Source organism: Pyrus communis, chromosome 16 (genome assembly GCF_041283825.1).
Source record: "Pyrus communis isolate YQ-2024b chromosome 16, ASM4128382v1, whole genome shotgun sequence".
In the NCBI taxonomy this organism is placed as follows: domain Eukaryota; kingdom Viridiplantae; phylum Streptophyta; class Magnoliopsida; order Rosales; family Rosaceae; genus Pyrus; species Pyrus communis.
In genome coordinates this window covers 29,079,433-29,104,792 of record NC_142580.1, presented here as the reverse complement: position 1 = coordinate 29,104,792, position 25,360 = coordinate 29,079,433, and the positions used below count along the sequence as shown (strand labels likewise).

The window sequence follows — 25,360 nt, the reverse complement described above, 5'->3', positions numbered from 1 at the left end:
CTAAAACTTGCATTTACCAATTTCCTTCGCATTACTCAATTTCCCAAGCAAGGCTTTTGTCTCAAATATTTTATGGCTGCATCTAACGTCTTGTTAGACTGCCTTCGTACCCTAAACAGGGATCAAGCCATTTGTAGTTCATATAGGTACTTCAAGCATTCACAATAATTATATGAAGGTAATATACCTAACCAATTTAAAAGTGTCGATAGAACTCTCAATAATATGTACGATAAAAAGGGAAAGATCCACTCACCTGGAGTCCACGCTATGATTCTCTAATGCACGCATCGAGGCGTCCTGAATGATCGGTCCCTGTGACCAATTATCAAATCACATCTCAGAACTGTTATCCGTAGAATACGTAATTCACATAAAACACAACCTCAACGACATTCTAAAATAGTTTGAGACCCATTGACCACAAGTCAACAGTCGATCAAAGATCGACGGTACGGTTTACAACCCTGTATAATTTGACTCGGAAGATCCGTATATCAGATTTCCAATCCGCAACTCCCAACTATCCACAATATGTTTCTAGAATAACATATTAAAATTTCATTACGATCCAACGGTCAGATCTCCGCCAATTGCCTAAAACAAGTGGTCGTGAACATTTATTTTACTAACTTACAAATCCAATTCAGGAAGATCCATAAGTCGGATTCCCGATCCATAAATTCCTATGATCTTTAAATATTACGTATTATAATGTATCCAATTTTGGTGACGATCCAACCGTCGGATCATCGATTCCCATTTTTATCAAGTAACGTATCGTAACGAATTTAGGTTCCAACGATCAACCTACGTCATTCAAATGACAAAACTGAATTCAAGACATTCGATATAGCCTAAAAATAGCATTGGCGGCCCACTGGCCACGCGCCGCCGCGGGTGGCGGTCGGCCGCCCTGACTCGTCGGAAAATCCAACTATTTCCAAAAATTCTCAAACTTCATAGAAATGAAGATCTCAGTGAGTGGAGCAACTTTCATACCTGCCACGAAGTCCAAAAGTGGACGGAAGATGGTCAATTTTGCCCACAAAGCCGGCGGGTGCCTAAAACTTCCCGACGTCGATTCGTCGTCTACGGTGGTCCAACGGGATCAAGGTTGGTTGGGTTTTGCTCCTGGGATGATGGGCTACAAAGCCCAAGTGGTGGCATCGGCCATCGCTTTGTCGATTTGCTGGAAAATCGAAAAGGGTGGCCGGAGCACTATTGATTTTCGTCAACTTTCGTGGCCTCAAACCGCCACATCCCATAGTTAATCAAGGTGGTTCTTGGGTGGGTTTTGTAGAGGGGAATGAGAGCTTCAAGATGGTGGTGGTGGCATCGAAAAACTCCACCAGAGTTGGCCGGAATAGGCATCGGAAAATGGGTGGTCGTGCATGTCGTTTTGGATTGGGTCACGGTTTTGGGGGAAGCTGCCAGCTTCTCTCTCTTTTTTTTCCTCAATTTCTGATTGGTCCTCCCTTTCTTTTACTGATTGGTCCCTTATTTTCTTGCTTAAAGGCTGATTGGTTAGTCTTCCCACAAGGTGGGAGTTCAAATAATTTAACTACCTTTAAATAACCAATTTCAAACGTCCGTAACTATACCGTTATAATCCAAACTCGCAAACGGCTTTCGCCTATACGTTCGTAGCAACGAGTACTACGAGGATATGCTAAAAGAATAAGTTCCACATCTCTCAGGTCGATGGTCAACGGAAGTCAAAGTCCTTGCCTCTAGGGCAATTTCGTAAATTCACACTTTTAAAATAAAATAAAAACGTAAAATTTGGAACGGGTTGTTACAGTACTACTTGTCCTAATTTATATGGAAGTGGACTTAGTATGTAAACTTTGACCTGGCAATTTCTTATATGACATGTTAACATGACACGTAAAAGACACGAAAATAACAAGTTTTGGGTTAACATGATAACTAATCAGGTCGTTATCAGCCTAAGCGATAAGAAGCCATTAATAACGGATCCTTAATAGGTTTACACAAGAGTGACAAGCGGGTAACCTGTTTTGACACGATAAGAAAAAATGTTATTTTGATGATTTTAATTTTTTAAACTACTAAAAAAAACTTACTATAAAATACAATAGATATAGTGGATATGTACATATTGTTTATTAATTATTATTGTATTATTATTCTATATAAAATTTTAAAATTTAAGTTTATTTATTTATTTATATACTATACTATACTATATGTAACAACCCGTCCCCAATTATTATGATAAAGTGAATTTACGAAAATGCCCTTTGAGGCAAAGTGTTGACTTTTGTTAACTACCGTGTCGTGTCACGTAAGGTTCATTTTCTTAGCGTATCCTCGTAGTACTCATCGATATGAACACGTGGGCGCAAATGGATCGTGATTTGGAGTCATAACGAAGGAAATATTAACATTTAAAGTCGGGGGCATTTTAGTAAATTGGTTATTTTCTACAAAGCTCCATATTTTTGGAGCAAAATCTGGATTAAAAGAAATGAGAGATGGTCGGTGGAGATGGAGTATAAAGGAGAGAAAGGAGGGAGGAACTGGACCAATGAGGAAGTGAGAGAAAATGGGAATGACCAATGGGAGAGAGAAGAAATGAGGGGAAAGGAGAGAGTGAGGAGACACCAGATCACCCTTGACTCGGTTACACCCAGTGACCCACGTGACCCGAGTAGCCATTTACGACGGGTTTCCGTCGAATTTCTTGTTTTCTTCAACCTTCCATCATCACCAAACCTTACCAAAACATCCCCAACACCTAATTCTCATCAAAACCTGACAATTTCTAGCTAGATGTCGTGAGAAAACCCACCGACGGGTCCGGGTGGTTCTCGCCCTTGAACTACCATTTCTAAAATGATTCCTCTCAATTACCACAACCACTAGACTTCCCTTGAGGCCTGGAACAAAGCTCAATTAGTTTTAGGGGCGGCGGAACATCGATGAAGGAAAATTGAACAACACTCATTTTAAGGGTTTCTGGCGGATCAAGGTGGATTTCAGGTGTTTTCCGCCCAAATTGGCCTTGGTTGCAAGTATGAAAGTTGTTCTACTCACTGAGATCTTCATTTATGTGAAGTTTGAGAATTTTTAGAAATAGTTGAATTTTCTGACGAGTCGGGGCGGCCAACCGCCACTTATGGCGGCGCGTGGACCGAGATGTCCCCTGACCTTCCTAGGCCAAATTTGAGTACCCTGATTCCATTGGTGAAGCCCGATTGATGAATTTCTGTCATTTGAACGTAGTTCCATTAAGGTCTGCCGCTTGATTATTATAGCAATCAACGATCTAACCGTTCGATCATCACCAAACTTTAACACGTTATAATACGGAATATTTGAGGATATTAGAAACTTACGGATCAGGAATCCGACATATGGATCTTCCCAAACAGGATATGTAAGTTATATGTTCTATTGACAAGAATTCTAAGGCATGATTTGATACTTGTTCTAGGCGCCGATCATTCGTGACGCCTTGATGTTTGTGCTAAGGGGTTGTAGCACGGACTTCAGGTGAGTGAGCTTTCGGTTTTCTATATATATATATATATATATATATATATATATACGCTTCCCAGAAACTATTTTAAATGGAATTTCGTTTAAAATGCCATGTCATATTTGCTTTACGTTTTAGCATATGCATTAGTATAGCTTTGCATAATATTGCATGATGCTGCAGAGGCCCAAGTAAGTTCAGATGAGTACATATTGATGGTTTGGTTGCATGGTAGTTGGTTATGATTTGATGCAAGTAGAGCTCATTATCCTGCACCTTGGTGTTAGTGCTCCGCCCGAGGCCAGGGCCTAGCCTTCACGTGATCGTTCACCTCCTGCACCGCACGCTCACCTTGGATCCAAGGCAGGTGCCAACCTGTCGTATAGACCACATTAGGTGGTTCTAACTCGTAGGTGACTTGCGATTCGTCGCACAACCTTCACGTGATCGTAGCACTTGAGCGTACTTATTTACACCCAACCTGTCGTACAGACCACATTAGGTGGTTCCAACTCTTGTGCAGGTTTAGAGCCATACAGGTCACATTAGGTGACTCCGGCTAGATTGATGAGCAATAGGTTCAGCCATACAGGTTGCGTTAGGTGACTCCGACTAGCGTATCATTTTACATTGATTTATTTCACCTAGCTTACTTATTTCATTGTTGAGATACTTAACATGGCATATACTCGATTTTCACTACTCTAGAGCATGATTTCTACATACGTATGCATTATTATTTTCTGGAAAATTATACAGGTTTTACGTCAAGGGGTTATTACTTTCAGAAAAAAAAGTAATGTGTTTTCTAAAGTTTTGTTTTTGCCCACTCACCCTTCTGTTTTTGCGCCCCTCCAGGTTTTAGCTACTGAAAGTCCGTATCGACAAGGATTCTTGGCAAATCCCAGTATAGGTGGCCACGTCCGAGGGTATGATCCTTACCCACAATACTGTACTTTACTTATTCTCTGATGTCGCGTGTGAAATGCGTTCATTCCCGCTCCCAACGCACTCTAGTCTTTAAGTACTTTTAGGTTTAAATTTATTCATATTTTCCACATCACTATACTTTATGGCTTCATCACCTTCTAGGTGTTGGCCAATACAGCTCGATTCGGAGTGCTAGTGGACATTTCGGGTCGGCGTGTGTCACTATAGGCAAAGAGTGAGATTAAAGAATTATAAAACACATCAAAAATAAAAATGTCAAGTAATTTAAAAATACCAAACACATTAAAAAAGTATAATAATTAATTTACAAGTGCGAAAAATGTGAAAAAATATGCAAATGCTTGTAATTGCATCTTCTATGCTTTGAGAAAGGGTATATCGTTGTTTGAATTTTTAAAACCCTACAAATCCTCATGAATAGTATTTTTAAGGGAGTTGAAAATAAATAAAATTCATATTCATTAATGTATAAGTCTGAAAAATGTGAAAGCATATATAAACGCTTGTGATTGCATCCTTTACGCTTAAGCAATGGCTACATGGTCGTTTAGATTTTCAACACCCTCCAAATCTCATGAATAGTGTTTTTTATTTGAGCGCAAAATTAATAAAATTAATAATAATTATTGTAGAAGTGTGAAAATGTAAAAAAATTACACAATCACTGTGACAACCCGTCCCAGAAATGTTACAACGTACGCATGAAAAGACAAAATTGCCCCTAGTTCGAATTCTTTACGTTTATTGGTTGTTTTTGAGTTTGGTTGGCATGTTGTAGGCCACACACACTTTCCCACACACCACAACCTTTCCTCCTGTTTCCTGCACACTGTCCCGAGTCCCCATTCCCTTCCCATTTCCTTTGAAACGTACGGACACACCCACACACCCATCAAACCTTCACAGATCGTGGAATCCAAGCACATATTCGAGCTCGTGAGGCTTGTAGGAGTCCAACCATACCTTTTTCAGGTAAGAACACCTTCGTTTTCACGTCGAATCCACGATGCTCGATTTCGAGTACTGTTCATGCACACGTGATTTCTCACGTTTTAGGAAATTTCAAGCTTGTAGGAAGCTTGGTGAGGTCCCTAGGAGGCTCGGGGTGGTTCGTTTGAAGGTTTTGGACATCGGGATCACAAGTTTTGAGGTTGGCCGGAATTAGGGTGATTTTCCAGGTGAGATTTCGTGGTTTTTAGCACTTGAAAGTGGTATGATTGTGTTCCTCTCGTTGTAAGCTTCATTTTGATACCAATTTTGTGAAATTTGGTTGAAAAACGAAGAAGATATCGAAGTTTGAAATTTTCCCGATTTTCCGGCGCCTGAGGCTCGCCGGAGAAGACGACGGAATATTCCGTCAAGTCTGACGGAATATTCCTGACGCCGTTGACGGAAACCGTTAGGGATAACGGAATATTTCCTTACGCATGGCACGTGCCTGGCACGCTGACACAGGTAAGTGCCAGGTAAGTGTTATTCATGTTTACATTCAGTGGCGACTTAAGATGCTTAGAGAGCTCATAACCTGCACCCTCGGTGTTAGTGCTCCCGCCCAGAGTAAGGCACAGTCCTTCACGTGATGTTCACCTCCCGCACCACATGCTCAGCTTGGATCCAAGTTAGGTGCACAGTCCTGTCGTACATACCACATTAGGTGGTTCCGACTCGTAGGTTACCCGCGATTATTCGCACAGCCTTCACATGATCGTAGCATTAGAGCGTTTGTATGTATTACACCCAAGCCTGTCGTACAGACCACTTTAGGTGGTTTCAACTCGTGGGCAGGTTTAGTTATTAAGATTGAGATTTGAGCTCTAGATTCAGCCGTACAGGTCACGTTAGGTGACTCCGGCTGCCAGACTATATGATATTGATATGATTGTCACCTGAGCACTTGCATTTCATTGTGAGTTTTGGCATGGCATATCCTGGAGCATTATTGTATATATATATATATATATGTACATATGTTTATTTTTGTGGGAAGTATACAGGTTTTACGACGAGGGGTTAGAACTTATTTGTTAAATGGTTTTCGAAAAGCTTTGTTTTTGCCCACTCACGCTTTTGTTTTGCGCCCCTCCAGGTTTTAGTTGATAAGCAGGTTTGGTGGTTTCCCAGAGGACTTTTCCGGCATTTCTGACAGACGATCACCAGTGTAGGGCCACCTTCGGGTGTACTGTTGTTGCGTCATTTTCGTTTGGACTGCTTTAGGCGTTATGCTCTGAACTTGTGTCACACTTACGTTTGCACCTATTATCATTTTATGTAAACCAGTTTTTATTTATTCGTACTATTTACATTACTATTTTATTAGCTTCCGCATTGTGCACATGGCTACGTCACTTCCACGTGACGGCCAGCATGCCCTAATCTCGGTCGGGGTGTGTCAATCACTAGTAATGACAAGCTTTAGAACTTTTATGAGAGGGTCAACTTCGAAATTTGACACCATAATCCCTAAACCTTAGATTTAAATTTAACCGTCCATTGTCGTTTACACTTTATTCTACTCACCGAATTTCATTTTTTAGATTTTCTTTTTTGAAAAGTGATTTTTTAGGAGATGTTGAAAAATGAACGGTTTAGATCGTTGACATGACATTCCAATATTTACAATTAACTAAAATATGAATTGATGTTATATAGTTTCTATAGACTTTTTGAACTTTGTGCTATACTTTCACTAATGGTAAAACTCCGAACATAATATCAACAATCCGAACTGTTCATCTTCTTGCATCCTTTAAGAGATCATGTTTTCAAAAAGGAAAAGAAAATCCGAAAAAATAAAATAAAATAAACAAAATTTGGTGAGAAGAATGGAGCGTAAATATAAACGACAATCAATGGTTAAATTTAGATTTATAGTTTATGGATTATGGAAAACCTTAGTGGTTGATGAAAATTGAAGGGTTTTATTGTCAAAAACGTGCAAGGTTCCTCAACCTTGAAACACAACTCTCTTCATTTGGCATATGTTTGAACATTTGTATTTTGTAGTATGCACTAATGTTTTTTCATTAGGCTCTTATTTTGGAGTATGTAAACTTGAAAGACTACTGTTTTTTATTTTTTAGTATTTTGAAGTAATATTTATGTGACAATGTGGTATGTGTGGCAACCCGTCCCAATTTATTATATACTTTTTCTCCCCGAGTGTGTAAAAATGACGAATATGCCCTCATTGGCTAAGTGACGTGGATGTATGTGTGCATATTTAAATTATCTTTCTCGCTGTCGTAATTAAATCGTACTCAATGTCATGAGTGTGTTAAAGCGAGTTAGAACCGAAGTGGAGTCGTAATGAAAGAGTTACAATTATTTAAGTGCGTAACAAGTCATTTTTGAACTAATTAGATAGGTTTTTTTTTTCCTTGGCCCAATCAAGTAGTTTGTTTTTATTTTTCTTTGGGCCAATTCCACATATAACTCTTTCTCTCTCTCACGACAGCCCAATCAGACAATATAATTTTCTTCTTCTGCCCAATCACGTACACACACATGCATACACTATTCCCTCTCTCTCTCATTCTCGACTATTCTCCCTCCATACACCCGAGACACCCAACACACAACCATCATCAAACTCACACGGATCGAACTTTTGGAAATCATCACCATTCTCTTTTCGACTTCACGATCACGACCATAACCTCCGGCATGATCACGAACAATTTACAAGGTTTTGAGGCTCGGTATGATCTCTATAAAACTTCCTTAGCACTTTAGAGTAGATTTGGAGTGAAGTGGACGTTGGAATAGGTGAGTTCAAAGATTTACAAAGTTGGCCGGATTTTCCAAGGAATTTTTCGATCATTTTTCGTTGGATTTTGGACTTCCCATAGGTACGAACGTGTTCTACTCTTTGAGACCTTCAAATCCATATAAATTTCATGGATTTTGGTTAAAAAACGAAGTAGATATAAAACTTTGAAAATTTTCCAAAAACCGGCAAGTGCAAACAGCGGCCAGCGGCGACGGACTGCGAAGACCGACGGGTGACCAGAGAAGAAGAAGGTATATTCCATTAACTTTAACGGAATATTCTAACGGGGTTAGGTAATGCCGTTACCATTTAACAGAATGTATCGCCTATTTTGACGGAATATTCCTAACACCGTTAGGGTTTCCATCAGTGTGCCGTGCACGTGCTTGCTCGTGGCCGGCGCATGAGGGTGCGTCCGGTGTCCAAAAAAATTTCTAAAAATTTGTGTGGGTTTGTATCATCGAGTAGATCACGTTCGTATATTCAAACCTTAGGAGTTATTTCTGGATTTCGTTTATATGCTAATTAATTAACGTAAAAATAATTGTATCGCATATAGGTGAGACGTACCTCGAGGACAAGCGTGGACAAGTGAAGCTAGGGGCTACAATCCTGCTACTAATCAGTGAGTGGGCATTTGTTTTATATATATATATATATATATATATATATATATATATCTATACACATATACAGTTTCCAGAAACGTTTTTCTATGGAATTATGCTTTGCTTGCCATGTCGTAAATAAGTTACATTTTAAATATTGCATTGTTACACTTGTGAATTGTATTTTGTGATACTGAGGAGACTCAAGTAAGCTTCTGGTGAGTATCATGTGATTGAATGAGTTGTATTGCATTGGTATGCATACATTTATTTAGAGCTCATCATGGCTACACCCCAGTATTAGTGCTCCCGCTCGGGGCCAAGGCCAGTCGTCACGTGATTGTTCACCTTACATATCGCACGTTCACCTTTGATCCAAGTTTGGTGCCAACCTGTCGTACAGACCACAATAGGTGGTTCCGACTCGTAGGTGACTCGCGATTTATCGCACAGCCTTCACATGATCGTAGCACTTGAGTGTACATATTTATACCCAGCCTGTCGTACAGGTTGCACTAAGTGACTCCGACTCGTGTGCTAGCCTAGATTGATGAGCTATAGATACAGTCGTACAAGTCACTCAAGTTGACTCCGACTAGAGTACTATTTTATATTAGTTACACATCTGGTTTACATCTTTTAGTGTTGAAATATTATGACATGGCATAACTCAGTTTTCACTGGCCTTGTGCATTGGTTTTCATACCTATGTAGTAGTACTTTTTGGAAACTATACGGGTTTTACGAAGAGGGGTTATTATGTTCATAAAGATAAATACATTTTCAAACACTTTGTTTTTGCTCACTCGCCCTTTTGTTTTGCGCCCCTTCAGGTTCTAGGTAGGTGTTCATCTTTGGTGGCTCACGAGGACTACACAGCAGTTTTGACGTTCAATTAAATACTGTAGGCATCCTCTCCCGGTTTGTATAATTAGTGTTTAGTTAGTTCGACTGCACTTTCGTGTTACCTATGCTCTGATATGTGTGTATCATAAACTTGATCACTTTCGCACACTTATATATTATCTCTAGTTAAATAAGTTTAGTTTTGGTTTTTAGTTATTCACATTTTCTTATTATTATCACTTATGTTGCGCACTTAGCTACGTCACCCTCACATGACAGCCAACATGCCTCGACTCCGATCGGGGTGTGTCAGTATGTATATACTAATTTAGTATTATGTTTTACATTTTTTTGGGTCAAATTATGTTTTTCATTTCATTATTTATTGATTTTAAATATATTTTTCTTAACGGGTAATCGGTCGGGTCATATTACCCGTTTATTTTAATGGGTGTTACACGACACGACCTGTTAAGTTATCGGGTATGACACAAAAACAACACAAACAAGAGAAACACGACACGAATGTCAGGTCTATGTAAACTGGTACCACTTGTAATTTGATAAAGAGACTATTTTGGTGCTCTATGTGAATTCTAATCGCAAAATATCGATTGTTTGTCTATATAAATAGTGACCATAACTCTCAAAAAAAAGATGGCTCATTATTGGACTTAGACCTATTGTAAGCCAAAGATATTTCTTCTACGAAAGAGGTGAAGCTTACTATTGAAGTTGGCTATGATTTCATCTTCTTCAGTTTCTTTTCAGTACAAGAAAAGTGAGCTAAGCACACAACTGATTTGTGCCCTTCTCATTTTCGTTGAGCACAAATACATATTTGTGCTTTTTAAATTCCATTGAGCACCAAAATATCTCAAATGTGCCCTCTAACATAAAAACACATTAGTTTGTGTCGGGTATTTGTGCCTACTAAAATTTGAACACAAAACTTTGTGTCCAGCTTGCATGTCAAAGATGGAATTTTTTTTTTAATTAATTTACACACACACAATAAAGGCTTTTGTGCCCTCTATTTTAATATGTTTAAATAAAAAAAATATGTTTTTGTGCCCTTTACATTTACTTTTTCCTATTCCCAACTATTTTTTCCCTATTCACAATTTGTGAAAATATCTAGTTGCAACCAACTTGAATTATTAGTGAGGCATTTAGATTGAGATGCCTCATTTTACTATTTTTTTTTATTAAACATTTGTGTGTTTTAGACCTTTGATCAAACTACCTCCTTAAAATGTGGCGCCATTTAGATTATCAGAAGCCCATTTTTCTTTATAAAATTACGTTATACCCCATTGCATTTAAATAAATGGACCACAATTCTTGAAAAACAGTGATTGATATTTGTATGTTTTTGGAAATTAAATATTTAAGTCATCGATATTTTCAAACCTCGTGTTTGGTTTTGTACATACATGTTAATAGTTGCCACATATTGTTCATGCAATTTTCTCTCTCTTTTTTTTTTTTTTCAATTTTATTCTCACATCTTACCGTATAAATCAATGTGCAAATGTCAACAAAATTATGAAAATGTACCCATAGTACCTGTAAAACAAATGTACACAATTTATTTGTAATACCCTATGTATTTTTAGATGTATAATTTGGTTATTCATTTTTGTATGATTATGTGGAGCTCATTGGAAAACAAATAAGGAGTGGGTGATTTCATCTTTTATGGGACCTTTGAGTTCAAGACACTTGGTGATAAATATTATATTTTATTTAAATAATACTTATCGTAATGAATATGTGGTCACAAACGGATATGAATTCAGACTTAGAACAAGTAAGTTACGAATTTCTAAAGTTAGAGGACAAAATGGTAATTTTAGGGAGGAGTATTCTAGAAGCCAAAGGATTCTTTCTTTCACGGCGGGCAGATGCAATAGGGATGTTGCTGTGTTCTTCTCCCCCTTAATTCTTCTTTACTCCAAAAATGATAACTTTCTCATACGACAACGAAATTATGCACGGTCGAAGGCTATGTATTCATAGCGAAGCCCTCTTCAATTTGATACCAAATCCATATGCTGGAACCAAGCGTGCTAATATATTGAAGCCTAGAAGTTTCGACGGTTTTCGTGGTTTTTTCGCCAATTCTAGCCAACCTCGCTGGAGATGGGTCTCAACCCAAAAGAGAAAAATACTCCTTTCATCATGCACTTCTAGGATATGTAAGTGGATCTTTCAAATTCCAAGTCTCATTTTTGTACAAGTTTGAGATTTAAGTGTTTAACTCGAAATTTCGGGGTTCTTGTTGAGGATTCATGGTGATGAAGTTGATTTAAGAGCGTAGTAGTGAAGTGGCAGATTGGTGAACAACTTGGAGGAGTTTGGAGGTGAGAACCCAAGAAACCCTATCATATTTTCTTCTTGGCTCTAATAGATGAGTTAATTTATGTTGAGTTCTTAGTGTAAGTTGGATGAATTTGTGTGGATTTTTAAACTTGTAACAAAAGTGGCAAAGAATTGGGTTAAGTTGATGAGTAGGCATGTTGTGAGCCTCAACTTGGATTTTGGGTGATATTTGGCTAATTTTATTCATGTTGGACTTGATGGAGGAATTATAAGAAAGTTGTTAAATCTGGTTATGTATATTATAATTCTGTGTTGAGCATTAATCCATTATTTTATTAATTTTCTAATGAGTTTTTATGTCCCGTGGGACCCACCCACGTGGGTCTTCACCCTTCCCTGTGCTTTTACTCCTCTCTGCACTCCATCACTCTTCCGTCTCTCTCCTTCACGCAATCCTCTCTCTCACTAACTTTCTCTCTCTACTTCTTCACACTTTTCTCTGTCATTTCCCTCACCATCTTTGTGCACACTGCATAGAAAACAGCAGCATCCATCTCCACCTCACTCGCCACTCCGGCGAACCTTGCCACCACCCAAACACTACACTGCCACCTATGCTCTCTCACAATCTTTTTGTCCCTCCCTCTCGGCTTCTTCCTTGACACAGAGAAGCACATAAGCAATGATGGCGACGAAGTTGCCAATCTCTTGCAAGGCAACCACCAGCCTCCCCTTCCTCTCCTCACTGCAGACTCCCATTACCTTTTGCTTTCTGGAAACCGAAATCGACGCAAGGAATTGACAAGTTATGTCGCGACTTGACTCGCCGACGAGATTTTTCGTTGAATCCAGTATAGGTTAGTCTCGAAAACACCTTAGTTAGGTTCTTTAAGTTGTTTAGAGACATTTTTGTGCACTACAGGCCTGATTTGGTTAAGGTTGGATGCAGTTTCAACTCAGGGGACAAATTTCCCAGATTTCTAGCGAGGACTATGATTTTCAAGCTGATTTTAGACTATCATAGGGCACCCAATGGCCCTGAAGAAGGTAAATTTCGGATACTTACATTTGTAGCTTTGTTTTAGCTTTTGAATTGTTGAAAATGGTTGTGTTTTGGCCAAAATTGACTCTAAAACCCCTGGCATGGCTGCAGGTCGCACTGTCGCTGCGTGTGGTACTGTTGTGGATGGCTCGTGGAGCACAGGCGGCTCCACCTGAAGGATGACTGCCTGAAAGGATGAATATACGTTTTCAAATGTTGGTTTCAGGTTGCAGGGTATTTCGAATTTGTTATTTTTATTTCTTTTTTTTAAATTTAATTGATAGGACACAATTACAAAAATTGTGCTAACATGAATCTAAAATAGCTTCTGACATAGGTGTCAGAATAGGGCATAAAAAAAAACTTATATGTGCTCAACTCTTTGAGCACACATGGTTGTATCGTGCCCTCTAATCAAAGGGCATGCTCATAAGGGGCACATATATAGTTTAGTTGTTGCATTATTACCATTGCTCTATGGACACATATGTTGGTGCCCATTAACCTAATAGGGCACAAATAACTTTTTGTGCACCCTGGCCATATTTTTTGTAGTGTTTAGGTCAGGTTATTCCTACATATGTATCATGTTTGTGGTAATGCCATATGAGAATGACTTGTATGTTTATTACAACATTTAACTATTATGACCATTTTAGGTCGTGCCGTTAGGTAGTCACGAGCTTACGAAGAACTGATAGTCTCTTAAATGGTGATATTATTCATAAGGATTATGAGTTCCTCACACTGCATTTACTGGAATGCATCGCTAAACCCTCTTAAACTCCAACAATATCTTTGCTTTTTCCATCCACCCTCCCCCCTTGCTTCTGCCTTTCCCTTCTCCTCGACATTGACTTGGACTTTTGCGCTTGCTCTTTCTCTTTTTTCTCGATTTGTTGACTTTTATATTGCCCTTGGCCTTAGCCTTGCCTATACCCTCGTCTTGAACACTACCATCATTATAAATAGACTCCACAACATAATCGTTGTCACCACCATCATCATCATTCGTGCTCTTGGAAGCAAATAAAAGGGCATTGCGGGTGTTCTCAAACGACAAAGTTCCCCAGGAATATTCATTGAACATTATCAAATTATCGGCTATATGCAAGTAAAGGTCCTTTACCTTTACACTTGGATCAACCCCAAAATGATAAAATGTAGCTTGAACAAAAGACCTCATTTCAGCAAATCATCCTCATCATGCATTTATTGTATTCTTTTTGCAGTAATTTTTTGGACACCATGACATTCGCATAAAGTACTTTAGTTTCAAATCCCCATTATTTGGCACTCTTATGTCCTATGTTCAGCACTCTGCCATATTGCAGCCTAGTAGTCAGAGCAAAATCTTGCTCGATAAATTTTGAAACACTATCTTGCCAATAAAAGCTCTATTTTCGTAATCATGAGTGTAAATTATATAGGACTTTTTAAACCAAGTAGTCTCTGAGATTGGTATAACTCTTCATTTCGGTCCTTAAGATTTGAAATCGATAGAAGTGGGCTCTAAGTTTGTCTACCGTCAATCATTTTGGTCATTCCGTAAAAAAATCTCTATTAATTAAGGACCAAAATGATAAAAATACTCTCAATTCAATAAGCATTGGGCCAAAATGATTTAACAAAATTTGAGGTTTTGGTCATTTTATCTTTTTTTAGGCAGATTTTTCATGGAATAACAAAAAAGATTGACGATGGATAAACTCATGGATTAGTTCTATTGATTTTAAATCTGAGGGACCAAAATGAGGATTTATGTCAATGTCAAAGACCATTTTAGCTAAAAAGCCATTTCATTATAATCACTAACTTTAGATTCTCCAAATACTGTAAGTCCTTTGTTAAAAAAAATGTAAATAGACAATTCTACTACTTGAATACGCTAAAACTGTAATTAACTCAACTGAAAACAATTTATGCAAGTGGTCCTTTACCACAGTGGTGGAAAGATATTGAGCCCTTGCATAACGACGTGGGTTCAAGCCTCGTCGATGGCTAATATAACCTCTAATCTAACAAAATCTATCGTTTGACAAAAAATAATAATAATAAAAATAAAAAACTGAAAACGATTTATGGAGCCCAACTAGAGCGGAGAGATGGCAAAAGATTTTTTGAGAAAAGAAAACTTGACCAGCGAATGGGGCAAATAACTCGGGGGGGTCGGCTCAAGACCAGTTTTAGCGTTTAGAGTTTATATTTTCAGGGAGAGATGATATTTCTAGGGAAGAAGATAAACAAGGTGCAATGGATTAGTAAAGCAGATGTATAACGCGATGTTCAGTTTTTTTTTTTCTTTTTCTTTTTTTTTTTTTTGTTTTTTTGGGTTATTTTTGGGTCGGATTTGGTTGACCCGTCACAAAATGAGAATGATCTGTATAAAATGTGAAGAAGTCTCTGCAGCAAATGCATGCAACTCATTTGAGTCGAGGCCATTTATTTTTTATCGTGCGACTAGTGTTCGTCCATGTTGCAGCGCACATAGGCTGCAGATTTGGCCCAGTGCATAAGAGATTTCTTTGAACAAATGATATTCTCTACATTAAGAGGGTGGGAGAGTGGGCTAAATCTCACAATGGAGTAACAATAATATAGTTAAATTTACGGATACTTTGCATGTGGTCCCTAGTCCCTAGTCCCTAACACTCTTTGATTAAAACCTTAATGGTATTCAAAGTTTGATCAAAGTCTCTTGACTTTGTACACCTCATTATATTACTATTAATATTTATATTTTTATAGTTTTGACATTAATTGTTTGATATTTTATGAGATTTATAATCTTATAAATTTAAAACCCTCATTATAATAGTATTATAAACGGCTACAATAAAAAAATTCAAACATTTTGATTGAATAAATGGATAAAAACTATGTAACAATAAGAAATAATAAATGGCAAAAGAATATATCCATAGTGTTAAAAAATCGGTACATTTCACATACAACAAAATGGTACATTAATAAAGAAGAATGGGTACATTATAAATAAATTAGGATCCAAATAAAGGATTAAAAAATTATGAGTATAAATGAAATTTTAAAATATATGGTTGCAAAAAGAAATTAATACATGGGTACAAATAAAAACTAAAAAGAAAATACTACAAATTTAAAAAAAAAAAAAAAGGTTGTAAATTAAAAGTTGGTACAAACTAAAAATATAAATATATGATACAAAGTTTAGCCATAAAACATAAATATACCATATGTAATTTTTCTATCATTGATTAATTATACAATATCACGTGACGGTAAACACATGGGTACAAATACAAATAAAACTTTAAAAAATATGGGCACACAAAGAAATTAATATATGGGTACAAATTAAAACTAAAAAGAAAATTGGTACAAATTAAAAAAGGTTTGCAAATTAAAAATGGGTACAAACAAGAAATTAAAATATAAGATAAAAAATTTAGTCATAAATATAAATATACTAATTGTAACATTTTTAACACTAAGGGAATATATTTAAAAATAAAACATATTTATTATTGAAATAATTAATGATGTTATTAATACCCAAGGACCTTGATCAAAAATTAAGAAGGAATAGGGTTTTTGACACACCCCGACCGAGATCAGGGCATACTGTTCCTTATGCCTCAGGACAGTATCCATATCCTCAGGATCTATATTCTCAGGGTGGTTATCCCCAGTATTCTGGTAGCTATATGTCGTATCCTCCAGTTCTCAGGGCATGCTGTTCCTTATGCCTCAGGACAGTATCCATATCCTCAGGATCTATATTCTCAGGGTGGTTATCCCCAGTATTCTAGTGGCTATATGTCGTATCCTCCAGTTCCAGCAGGCGAGTCTCAGTGGTTTCAGGGAGGACAAGCTCAGCAGGGGAGATTGCTACGAGTAGTGCGGGGACTTCGAGGCAGTCTGGTCAGCCTAGTCAGGGGCGTGGTACACAGAGTCATGGTGGCTAGACGAGCAGAGGTCGTGGTGGACGGCAGCAGACCCAGGGGCGTATTCATAATATTTCTCTGCAGGACTCTCAAAACAATCTAGACTTGATCATGGGTACGTTAAATATCCTTGGTTATTTTGCTAGAGTATTAATTGATTGTGGTGCTACACATTCTGTGATTTCTTATACGTTTGCTCAAGTGATGCAACCTCGCCCTACACCTCTAGGGTATGATTTAGAGTTTGCTATGCCTAGAGGGGAGAGATGTATTATAGATCGTGTGTACCCAGGATGTCCAGTGATGGTGGAGGATGTTATTATGCCAGCTGATCTTATCCCGTTGGATATTGTTGACTTTGATGTGATTCTGGGCTTGGATTGGTTGCATTTCAATCGTGCCAATATTGATTGTTACGGGAAAATAGTTACTTTCCATCTTCTTGGATTACTTGTGGTTACTTTTGTGGGCGAGCAAAGTGGGGTGAGACATGGCGTTATTTCAGTTGTGCGAGCGAAAAAGTTGTTATCTAAGGGTTGCCAGGGGTACTTAGCTTATGTGGTGTTGGATGATGCTACTCCTAGTAGTGTGGAGGATGTAAGGGTAGTCAGACATTTTCCCAATGTTTTCCCTGAGGATTTACCTGGTTTGCCACCAGACCGAGACATGGAGTTCACCATTGATTTGCTTACAAGTACTAATCCTATTTCCTTGACTCCTTATCGTATGGCTCCAGCTGAGTTGAGGAAATTGAAAGTTCAGTTGTAGGAATTAGTGAATAAGGGTTTTATTCAGCCTAGTACTTCACCTTGGGGAGCTCCAGTATTGTTTGTGAGAAAGAAAGATGGAACTTTGAGGCTATGTATTGATTACAGGCAATTGAATCGGGTAACGATTAAAAACCGTTATCCATTGCCGCGTATTGATGATTTGTTTGATCAGCTTCGAGGTGCTTGCGTATTCTCCAAGATTGACTTGAGGTCTGGATATTATCAGCTGAAGATTAGTAGGGATGATGTTCCTAAGACGGCTTTCAGGACTCGTTATGGTCATTACGAGTTTTTGGTTATGCCATTTGGATTGACGAATGCACCAGCTGCTTTTATGGATTTGATGAACCGAGTATTCCAGCCATATTTGGATAGGTTTCTTATTGTTTTCATTGACAACATTCTGGTGTATTCTAAATCTAAAGCGAAGCATGTTCAACATCTTACCTTTGTGTTGAAAAGGTTGAGGGAACACCAATTGTAAGCTAAGTTTAGCAAGTGCCAGTTTTGGTTAGACCAAGTTGCATTTTTGGGGCACGTCATTTCAACTCAGGGTATTTTGGTTTATCCTCAAAAGGTGGCAGCTATGGAGAAATGGGAGCAACCACGAACCGTCACTGAGGTGAGGAGTTTCCTTGGTTTAGCAGGGTATTATCGACGGTTTGTTAAGGATTTTTCTGTGATTGCTTTACCACTGACGAAGTTAACAAGGAAAGACGTTAAATTTGAGTGGGATAATAAGTGTGAGCAGAGTTTCCAGCAGTTGAAGTATTGTCTCACTCATGCACCTGTTTTGGCGCTCCCGGACGATAGTGGTGATTTCGAGGTATATAGTGATGTTTTTTTTAATGGTCTGGGATGTGTGTTAATGCAGCATGGTAGGGTAATTGCTTAAGCTTCACGACAATTGAAACCTCATGAGTTGAATTACCCTACACATGATTTAGAGTTAGTAGCCATTATTTTTGCGTTGAAGTTGTGGAGACATTACCTTTATGGAGAGAAATGTAAGATCTTTACAATTCATAAGACTCTTCAGTATCTTTTTACGCAGAGGGATCTTAATCTTCGTCAGCGGAGGTGGATGGAGCTGCTTAGTGATTATGACTGCACGATTGATTATCACCCTGGTCGTGCAAATGTAGTGGCTGATGCACTTAGCAGGAAGTCTCAGGACCGTATCAATGCGTTGTACGCTAGTCTCATTCCTCTTCTGGCAGACTTAAGATCCACGGGAGTGAGGTTGGAGGCAGAAGATCGAGAGGTGGCTTTACTTGCTAATTTTCAAGTCAGGCCAATTTTAGTTGATCGGGTGCTTGAAGCTCAGGTAGCTGATGAGGAAATTTAAGGAATAATCCAAGCTCGAGATCAAGGAAGGAGGAGAGACCTCAGAGTTTGTGATTCGGACGGCATGCTGATGCAGGAGGGTAGGATGTTCGTGCCTAATAATTTGGATTTAAAGAAAGCAATTCTCGATGAAGCACATATCTCGGCTTATGCTATGCATCTAAGAGCTACTAAAATGTATCATACCATTCGACCATTTTATTATTGGCCGGGTATGACGAGGGAGATAGCTGAGTATGTGAGTAGGTGTGCTGTTTGTCAGCAAGTTAAGGAGGAAAGGAAGAAGCCATTTGGGTTGTTGCAGCCGCTTCCCGTTCCAGAGTGGAAATGGGAAAACATTACTATGGATTTTGTGTACAAGCTTTCGCGTGCACATAATGGTTTTGACGGCATTTGGGCGATTGTTGATCGGCTTACTAAGTCAGCACATTTCATTCCAGTGAGGGAGAAGTATTCTTTGAGCCGATTAGCTGAGTTGTTCATTTCGAAGATCGTGAAGTACCATGGTGTCCCTGTGAGTATTGTCTCGGATCGTGATCCAAGATTTACATCTAAATTTTGGGTGGCATTTTAGGAAGCTTTGGGTACGAGACTACTTTATAGTACTGCGTATCATCCTCAGACGGACGGACAGTCAGAGAGAACCATTCAAACGTTGGAGGATATGTTGCGATCTTCGGTGTTGCAGTTTGGTGATGCTTGGCACAAGCGGTTGGATTTAATGGAATTTTCCTACAACAATAGCTTTCATTCGAGTATCGGCATGGCACCATTTGAGGCATTGTATGGTAGATCTTGTCGCACACCCTTGTGTTGGTCAGAGGTCGGAGAAAGAATTTTGGTGGGCCCGGAGATTGTGGAGGAGACTACTCAAAATGTTCAGGTAATCAAGTCTAACCTGAATGCGGCCCAGGATCCGCAAAAGAGTTTAGCAGATCGACATGCTACTGACAGAGTGTATGAGGTTGGCGATTGGGTGTTTCTGAAGCTTTCACCGTGAAGAGGCGTTGTACGGTTTGGAAAGAAAGGTAAGCTAAGTCCTAGGTATATCGGACCGTACATGATCACTGAGCGAGTTGGTAGCTTACAGGCTGGAGTTGCCTCCTGAGTTAGCTAAAGTACATAACGTTTTTCACATGTCCATGATTCGACATTATGTTGCAGATCCGTCTCATGTGATACCTCCTCAACCCTTGGAAATCAATCCGGATTTAACTTATGATAAGGAACCAGTGACGATTCTAGATTGGAAAGAAAAGGTTCTGAGGAACAAGACAATGAATTTGGTGAAAGTTTTGTGGATGAATCATTCTGTGGAGGAGGCCACTTGGGAAACTGAATATTGGATGAGAGATTTATATCCACGGTTGTTCTTTGATCGTTAGGGGTTGCTGTGAGTGGTTGTTTTGAATTTCGGGACGAAATTTTATTAAGGTGGGTAGGTTGTGACATCCCGTCCCGGACTTTTCGTACCGTAGGGGTGAAATTGTTTCGTTGTGTGGTTGTTTTTGGGTTTTAGTGGCTGGTTTTGGACCACACACACATTCCCCCACTCCCTCACCCCTTTCCCTATCCCGTATCCCTGTCCCTTTCCCTCTCTCTCTCCCATTTCTATCCCCATATGTACGAACACACCTAAAAACCATTGAAACCTTCACAAATCGAGGAAACAAATTACATATTTGTGCTCGTGAGGTCCTTAGGAGTTCAACCATACCCATTTCAGGTAAGGATACCTTTGTTTTCACGTCGAACTCGGGATACCCCGATTTGGTCACTGTTCATGCACACGTTGATTCTTGTGTTTTTGGGAATTTCAAGCTTGTAGGAAGCTTGGTGAGGTCCTTAGGAGGCTCGGGGTGCTTCGTTTGAAGGTTTTGGACGTCGGGATCGTGAGTTACAAGTTTGGCCGGAGTTTGTGGTGTTTTCCCGGCGAGATTCCGTGGGTTTTAGTGCTTGAAAGTGGTATGGATTTGTTCCTCTTGTTGTAAGCTTCATTTTGGTACCAATTTTGTGAAATTTGGTTGAAAAACGAGTGAGATACAAGGTTTTAAAAATTTCCCGGTTTTCCGGCACCGGCGACGGCGCCGGAGTTTGGCCGGAGAAGATGACGGAATATTCCGTCAGTTTGAACGGAATATTCCTAACGGCGTTAACAGCATCAGTTAGATTTAATGAAATATTCCTGACGGCGTTAACTGACGCCGTCAGTGTGCTAGGCACGTGCCTGCACGTGGGCGGTGCGTGTGGTCGTGCCTTGGCCGGTGCGTGCGGCGGCGGAAAATTTTTCTAAAAATATGGGGATGTTCCTGAGGTTGAGTAGATCACGTTGGTGTATTCATACACCCCATTTGAGCATTGTATGAGAAGTTATTTCATAAGGTTGGTTATGTGCTTTAAAATTAACGTTTTTATAGTTGTTTCGCATATAGGTGAGACTTATCCCGAGGACGAGCATGGTCACTCGAGGCAAGGGGGTTACGACCCTTCTACATACCAGTGAGTGGGCTTTTGGTTTTCCGTATATACCTATATACTTACGTTTTGTTTAGAAAGTGAATGGAAACATTTATACATTTACATGCCATGCATTATGTTTGCCGTTTGTTTATGCATTATTAGTAGCATATATATATTTGTATGTTGGTGCTGCGGGGGCACAAGTAAGTGCCAGGTGAGTATGGTTTATGCGTATGTTCAATAGCGATTTGAGATGCATAGAGAGCTCATAACCTGCACCCCCGGTGTTAGTGCTCCCGCCCAGAGTTGGGCACAGTCCTTCATGTGATGTTCACCTCCCACACCACACGCTCATCTTGGATCTAAGTTAGGTACACAGTCCTGTCGTACAGACCACTTTAAGTGGTTCCGACTCGTAGGTGACCCGCGATTATTCGCCCAGCCTTCACGTGATCGTAGCACTTGAGCGTACTTATTATACATCCAATCCTGTCATACAGACCACTTTAGGTGGTTCCAACTCGTGTGCAGGTTCTAGTTGGCTAGCACTTTTGGTGGTTCCCCAGAGGATTTCCCCGGCAGATCTGACAGATTATCACAAATGTAGGACCACATTTGGGTGTGTTTATGTAGTGTTGTTTCTTCCGGACTGCATTAGGTCTTCGTGCTCTGAACTTTGTTTCCACACTTACGCTTGCACATGTATGTTCTTACGTTGTGTATAGTTGGTTTTTATTTATTCGTACTTTTATTGTTATTTTATTAGCTTCCACACTGTGCACATGGTTACGTCACTTCCACGTGACGGCCAGCATGCCCTGATCTCAGTCAGGGTGTGTCAGTTTTAATCTATGGAGTATCAAAAAGAGGGATGAGAACCTAATTTCTGCTTAAATTTATCTTTAACTAGAATCGAACCTAAGACCTTTCACTTACTAGTTGTGAACGAACAATTGCATAAGAGCCTTGCGAATCACATGCATGGTTGACTAACATGATTAATTAACAAAATGGAAAAGAAAGTCCAATGTGTATGAGTATTCGAATCAAATACATGCCTCACAAATCGCCCAAAAACCTGGCTTAGTGTTATGTGACGGTTCCTCTAAGTCAAAATCCACATGTAGATGCGTCTACTTAAAGTCTTCCGAGTCAGACACAACGAAACTAACACATATATAGAGTTATGGACTCTGATATCTTAAGGACTTACGAGGAACATGTTGACTACAATATTTCATTTCAGTTGAATAATACAATTTATATGTAAGTTTTTTTTTTATATATATATTATTAGACCAAAATATTATAATTATAGTGAATCAGTTTTAGATAAATTGTTCTAAACTAGAAATATATGCCGTTTTTGTTGGGCCTAATTTAAAAAGTTCCTACTTCGTCAATCAAATACACCCCCTATAGCACCAAGTCTCATCAACTTACGGCCTAATTTAATAAGTTCCTACTTCGTCAATCAAATACACCCCATATACACCAAATCTCATCAATTTAACCGTAAGTGAGGCTTCTAACGGGAATGATAGAGAATTTCCAGTGTGTTTAAATATATTTGTAATGACTATATGACAACGCACGAGTCGTCAAGGGCTATAACAAATCATTGAAAATACATCAATAAACCCTTAAACAAGTCACAATATTCATGCATGTGGCACATGAAAATTCTTTTTTTCAGAAAAGGGGCGTGAGTAACGCACTCAAAGAAATTTCAAACGAGACACACTTGCTTCAGTGCGTGGGCACCTCCCCACTTTCTCACATAGCCAGCCATACAATTTTATAAAATTTCAAAACAATACAAACATACATCATAACTCAACACCCTTTTCCTTTTCAATTCCCCAACCAAATGGCCTCCAACCACAAACCCAAGAAACTTATGGTTTCCTCTTCCCAATCAAATCTTTACACCACCCTCTTCTTCATCGTCCTCTTCACCATCCCCGCCCTTTTTCTCCTCCACACCACCACCACCACCTCTCTCTGTACCACTTCCTTTTCCACCCATCCCAGCCCAAGCTGGTCCGGCAATCTCCTTGCCGCTCAGTTCGCCTGGAACCGCCTTCCCTTAGTTCAAGACCGTTCTCGACCCACCGCCCTCAGAATCGCCGTCTTCTCAAGAAAGTGGCCTATTGGCACCATCCCGGGGGGCATGGAACGCCACGCCCACACTCTCCACACGACACTTTCCCTCCTCGGCCATCAAGTCCATGTGTTCACCTCCCCAGTCCTGCCCAAGGAGCTGATCAAACTCGACAACCAACAAGGAAGTCCGAGCCCATCATCGCCCTACATTCACTTCCACGAGGGCGAGCCAGGGCGATGGCGTTACAACAAGGCATGGGAGCAGTTTTTGGAAGAAAACCAACGTGAACAATTCGACGTGGTTCACTCCGAAAGCGTCGCGCTACCTCATTGGCTAGCGCGAAACCTACCGAACCTTGCAGTGTCATGGCATGGGATCGCCCTTGAAAGCTTACACTCGGACATCTTCCAAGATTTAACACGCAAGCCGAACGAGCCTATCTCCCCATCTTTCAACCAAAGCATCCAAGGGGTTGTCCCAAAAGTGTTGAACGAGATAAGATTCTTCCATAACTATGCCCATCATGTTGCTATAAGTGATAGTTGTGGGGAGATGCTAAGGGATGTCTACCAAATACCAGACAAAAGAGTGCATGTGATTGTCAACGGTGTTGACGAAGCGGACTTTGGTGTGGATGATAACCTAGGCCAAGAGTTTAGGTCTGCAATTGGCATACCGAAAAATGCTAGTTTGGTATTGGGAGTGGCCGGAAGATTAGTGAAAGACAAAGGCCATCCTATACTATACGAAGCATTCTCAAAGCTTATAGATAAGAACCCTAACGTGTATTTGATCGTAGCCGGTTCAGGACCATGGGAGGGAAGGTACAAGGATTTGGGGCCTCAAGTGCTAGTTCTTGGATCTATGAGTCCATCTAAATTACATGCATTTTATAACGGCATCGACATTTTTGTGAATCCAACGCTTAGACCGCAGGGTCTCGATCTTACTCTGATGGAGGCAATGATGAGTGGGAAGCCGGTGATGGCGTCGAGGTTTCCGAGCATAAAAGGTACTATTGTTGTGGATGATGAGTTTGGCTTCATGTTTTCTCCGAACGTCGAATCTTTGTTGGAGGCTTTGGAGTTGGCTGTGAGTGAAGGGCCAAAGAGGGCAGCCCAAAGGGGAAAAGCTTGCCGGGAATATGCTAATTCTATGTTTACGGCAAGAAAGATGGCATTAGCATACGAGAGGTTGTTTCTTTGTATAAAAAATGAAACATTTTGTGCTTACCCTTGATTAATTAGACTATAGATTTTTTTTTTTTTTTTATACCTATATTCTTATTACAAATTAAATTTTCATAGGAACTTTGTATTGTTTTTACATGGTATATTAAAGATTTGATCAGCTTCTTAATTATTTTTATATACATGGAGCTATTACTGACTTTCTCAAATCATCATTTGCCCTTTCTTTTTACTAAGTAGAGGAGAAGGTTTGAATTTAAAACGCAATGAATTAGAGAGTAAAACCCCATATACCATGACGATCTGCCACTTGTCATTTTAAATTTATTTTCTTGTTTATATTTACTACAAGAAAAAGAAGCAACATCCATAGAACAAGCGGTGCTGTTGTTTATGTAGCTATTACTAAAAGCTTGACAAACAGTAAAAAACTGTGACAACTTTGAGAAATGACATGAGCCTAACTTCTAGGTGTCGCATCATATGAGTCCAACTTTTATTTGTTTTGGTC

The 25,360-nt window shown here is 39.4% G+C and overlaps 1 protein-coding gene across 1 annotated transcript; it reads left to right on the top strand.

Annotated features, from left to right (window-relative positions):
• The first annotated feature begins 23,393 nt into the window (after window positions 1-23,393).
• Window positions 23,394-24,972, top strand: LOC137730611 (uncharacterized). Its single transcript, XM_068469595.2, has one exon. It carries the CDS (start codon window positions 23,423-23,425, stop codon window positions 24,896-24,898), a length of 1,476 nt encoding a protein of 491 aa, XP_068325696.2. The 5' UTR covers window positions 23,394-23,422; the 3' UTR covers window positions 24,899-24,972.
• The last annotated feature ends 388 nt before the right edge of the window (window positions 24,973-25,360 follow it).